The 4,490-nt window shown below is 50.1% G+C and overlaps 1 protein-coding gene across 2 annotated transcripts in view; it reads right to left on the reverse strand.

Annotated features, from left to right (window-relative positions):
* LOC104801458 (homeobox-leucine zipper protein ANTHOCYANINLESS 2) overlaps positions 1-4,490 on the reverse strand; it is a 6,163-nt gene that overhangs the window by 832 nt on the left and 841 nt on the right. Inside the window, exons 2-10 of one of the 2 annotated variants that reach the window (XM_010524740.2) lie at positions 4,320-4,399; positions 4,009-4,232; positions 3,812-3,929; positions 3,071-3,730; positions 2,780-2,881; positions 2,452-2,664; positions 1,264-1,438; positions 543-910; positions 3-219 (exon numbers count right to left, since the gene is read on the reverse strand). In XM_010524740.2, coding sequence (XP_010523042.1) covers positions 3-219; positions 543-910; positions 1,264-1,438; positions 2,452-2,664; positions 2,780-2,881; positions 3,071-3,730; positions 3,812-3,929; positions 4,009-4,232; positions 4,320-4,399 — 2,157 coding nt within the window. Of the gene's footprint in view, positions 1-2; positions 220-542; positions 911-1,263; positions 1,439-2,451; positions 2,665-2,779; positions 2,882-3,070; positions 3,731-3,811; positions 3,930-4,008; positions 4,233-4,319; positions 4,440-4,490 lie in introns of both variants that reach the window. The other variant, XM_010524739.2, reaches the window with a different exon arrangement.

Below are 4,490 nucleotides of genomic sequence, written 5' to 3' on the forward strand. Positions count from 1 at the left end.
ACGGGGCGAGCCCCCACCGCCGTGGGGGGAGGAGGGACCACCTCCGTCGGGGAGGATGGCGAAGCCAGAGGGGAGGAGAGCCACGTAGGAAGAATCTCCACCGTTCATGACGACGTGCATGGCGGGTATGTCAACAGGCGCGTACACGACAAGCGCTCCGGATGCGTCTATGCGCGTCTCCTGCAGTATGAGCATACTGCTCTGGCTTGCGTTCATGGCCTGCCAACAATTCGGGGAATGGAATTACCCCCATGATATTTACGAGAATCTGCCACACTTGCTGTGGCCGTGTCAGCACGGTATAAAGGGAAATAACTTTTCCACCTGGGTTTTTAAAAAAGGTTGAAACTGGCCTGTTATTTTGACTTTTTTTTTTTTTTCAATAAAAATAACCAGATTCAAAGCTTGTCCTTTCCCAATCCACTGTTGACAAACCCTGACAAGAGAAAACGTCGTTGTCTCCTAGTCCCCACCCATTTTACCGAAAACGGTTCACCGCACTTGTTGTTTCTAATTATTATTATTATAATAGAGAGACTCACATTAGAGCGGAGGAGACAGACGGAGTTGCCCTCATCTTGGCCTTTGGCGATGTGAGCCATCTCCTGCATGGGGCCACCGTTGGATAGAATATCCCACTCGCATCTGAGCCGTTCGTCCCTTAGGAAGTCAAAGAGCCGCTGCGGCGACCCAGGCACCCACACCGACGTGGCGGCGCTCAGCACTATCCCAGGCGGCTCACCAGGGTCGTCCACGCTCTTTCTCGTCATTACCCTCACGTCAGGGCCCACGTGTCCCACCGTCAGCTTGCTCCAGCTCTGCACGGACGGCGCCGATATGCCCGAGCAGAAGTTGTAAGTCATCCTCTGTGCCAGCTTCAGCATGCTCTTCCGCCCGCCTGCCGTTATGGCTGGTGATGGCGTTCGTCCCTTAGGAAGTCAAAGAGCCGCTGCGGCGACCCAGGCACCCACACCGACGTGGCGGCGCTCAGCACTATCCCAGGCGGCTCACCAGGGTCGTCCACGCTCTTCCTCGTCATTACCCTCACGTCAGGGCCCACGTGTCCCACCGTCAGCTTGCTCCAGCTCTGCACGGACGGCGCCGATATGCCCGAGCAGAAGTTGTAAGTCATCCTCTGTGCCAGCTTCAGCATGCTCTTCCGCCCGCCTGCCGTTATGGCTGATGATGTCACGACTCATATTGTTAATGTATTTATTCAATCGGGCATACCATCTTAAAGGGGAACTTGAAAAAAAAACGGACCGCCGTTGTCAGGAGGGTTGACAGAGGAGGACATGAGGATGGCGAGACACTCGCATTGACGCTGCAGCGTGGCGACCCAACGCTGAGCACCAAAGCCGAGGCCAGACCTCAGCATCGGCCGGTATAGCTGGTGGACTTGGTTCTCCTCGTACTCTGCATGCTCCACCCACGTCACCTGCACCACCGCTGGTTTATCACGTCTCAATCATAGTACACATTACCCGGTCCGACTGGATCGAACCGACCGGTCAAATCAGTCAAACTACTCAACCCCAGTACCAGTGCAATAAACACTGCAGGCATGGAAAATTCAATCCAGTCGGCGTCCTTCTCACCCGTTATTATTACAAGACCCTACTATATGATAGTTGTGCAATAATTCATACAAAAAAAAACATATTAAATGAATGAATGTAAGGGGAATAAATCAATGAAAGAAAAATGATTATTAATTGGCGGTATTGTACTTCATCATGCAACAAGGTGAAAAATGTTCGTGTTACAAGATATTGTATTATATAAAATGTCTCGCAACTGTGTGGTTAGAGACGTGAAGATGCCAAACTAAAAAAGGGCATTGGGAAATACGAGGCGCCATGAAAACTCGGAATAGAAACAGCTGAAAGGTTTTGTTTATTCAACCCGATGATTAGAAGATCGTTATATGCAAAAAAAAAAAAGGATACAAAATTAACGTGTTCTTCCAAGGTGCTTAAAAACTTTTGGACCGATGCTCATAGGAACATGCAAATAGGGGGGGGAAAGAGGGCGTCGATATCGCAATATAAAAATGAATTCAGACAGACCCAGTTGTCGAAAACTTAAAATCTAATCCACAGAATCCGACAAGAGAAGCATCCGGATCCATGAAATTTGAGCAATCTCGGAAGCTTCGGGGTGAACAAATCGAGGAGAAAAACCATATTTTGGGAGAACCATGTAATAATAGTATTTTGCGAAACAGATGAAAATTGAAAACTTTGGGAGCAGACAATGAAGTGGGTGCATCGAGAAATGGATAAAAAGCAAGACTCATAGTTGCTTGAGCTTCTCCAGTGATCACCCTCAAGCTCATAAATAATAATTATGTATATATCGGCATGCCCAAAAACAAAACTTGCATTTTTCAAGACTCGGGTTAGATTCCATGAGGATTTCTCGTTCAATATTTAATTCGATAACACGCACCTTGGAGTATCCGTTGGGCATATCCTGAACCACGCAGCCGGAAGGAAGCCGCCGGAGAGACATCGCCGGCAAACAGCCCGAATTTTCACGGACTCCGTCGACAGAGACGTCAACCACCGCCCACACGCCCTCCGCGTGCTGCTTGCAGAACCGGAGGAAATTCGCCTCGCGTACCGGAACCAATGGAGACAACACTTGAAGCTCCGCGTGCATCTGCCGATATGACAAATCCTGATTTCGTTCAACAACGGATAACAAAAAAAATCGAATCTTTTGTAGTTATTTGATAAAAGACGACCCCACGCCACGGAAAGATTGGAGCTTTTACCAGCTGAATTGCACCGTTTCTTGTTCCGGCCATTCCGCCGGAGATCACATCGGTGGTCGAGGCTCTTGATATGATGCATGGGAACATCTCCGTCCACCGGTTCTGTTACAACATACCAGAAAAGAAAATACACGTCGTATCACAAAGTCACTGAAAGTTTATCTTCCTTTTAATGTCAGACGCTTATGCATCGGAAATCTAACCCATAACTGTGACGAGATTATTTGCAGAAAAGGAAAATGAGAAAAAGCGTTACTTTTTTAGTGGATTGAAGAAGTGATGAAAACTTACAGAGTCCATCAAGGTCTCGACGAGGGCCAGACTGTTGATGATGACCATACCGGTGGTTCTAGAGGCTTCAGTCACAAAGCCGGCCGGCTTCAGACCGACGGTGGGCGGGAAACTTCTGACGTACTCCTCTTGGTTAAGAATCTCTCTCTCGTCGTCCAAGCCTTTTACCCACAACGGCTCATCCGTCTGAGCCAGCTTCACAAGCTCATCCATGGCGGTCAGAGCCAGCTCCAACAGAACAGACCTCTGATCGATCCCGGTAACCCCAGAAACCAATGGCTGCGGAGGTATCGTTGGCAAACATCTGACAGCGGTGCTCGATATCCCAAAATCCGGCGGAAATCCGAAGCCGCCGGCGTTGGCGGAGGCTGTGGTGCCGACACCGAGCTCGAGCGAGGAGTTGGGGAGAGGTGGATCGCCAGAAATGGAGCGTCCGAGGAATTTGCCGGCGAGGGCGCAGACTCGGTCGAGCTCGTCCTTGAGACGTGCGTTCTCGATTCTGAGGTGTTGCTCTTCGAGGGAAACGTCGCCGAGCATGGCGGGTCCTCCGCAGCTGCTGCAGATTGGGTTACGCATGGCTTCGCGTATCGACATGTTCTCTGCTCTTAGCTTATCGTTTTCTTGTCGGAGCAACGCGTTCTCATGCCGCTCCAGCTGCGTCTGTGACACCGAAGAGATATTAGGTTTTCATGGGAAAGTTTTAAGACTTGAGGAAAAGAACCAGAAATCATGGTGAACAACCTTCATCTGAGTGCGGCGGTTCTGGAACCAGAACTTGACTTGTCTTGTCTCCAAGCAAAGTCTCTTGCTCAACTCCAACCGCTGTTTCTCGTCGGGATGGGGACATTCTTTGAACATGCTGAAACCCGAAACGAACGAACAAACACTCATCAGATGAAATCCGAGAGGAAAAGAAAACAAAGGGGGTTAGAGCATACGCTTCGAGCTCCTGGATTTGCTGAGGAGTGTGTCGGTGGTATCGCTTCTTCCTGGGCGGCTTATCGGCGGCGTCTTGATCGTCGCCGGAGATTCCTTCGACGTTATCGCTCCCAGATCTGCTCTCATGCTCTTCTTCTCGGCTTCTCCGGTTGGCACTCCCTTCCAGATTATCGCCGCTTGCTCTCATGGACGCTTCCCCACGGTTCTCTCTCTCCGGTTGCACCTACCAAAACGAACACGCATATAAAGGCTTTTAATCTGGCGAATGAATACAGATATCTACGAGAGGGGGAAGAAGAGAGAGGCTTACGATGGCGAGAGAGAGGCCTGGAGAGGAAAAGACAGATTTAGAGAAAGGAGGAGAGAAGAGAGACATGGCTCCGCGGGGATCTGCAGCGGCGGCGGCGTTGGGGTGGTTGACATAAGATATGTCGGAGAGGGTCCATTTGGATCGAGATCTTACCAGCGTTTGGTGTCTTGC

Source organism: Tarenaya hassleriana, unplaced genomic scaffold (genome assembly GCF_000463585.1).
Source record: "Tarenaya hassleriana unplaced genomic scaffold, ASM46358v1 Cleome7, whole genome shotgun sequence".
Classification (NCBI taxonomy): domain Eukaryota; kingdom Viridiplantae; phylum Streptophyta; class Magnoliopsida; order Brassicales; family Cleomaceae; genus Tarenaya; species Tarenaya hassleriana.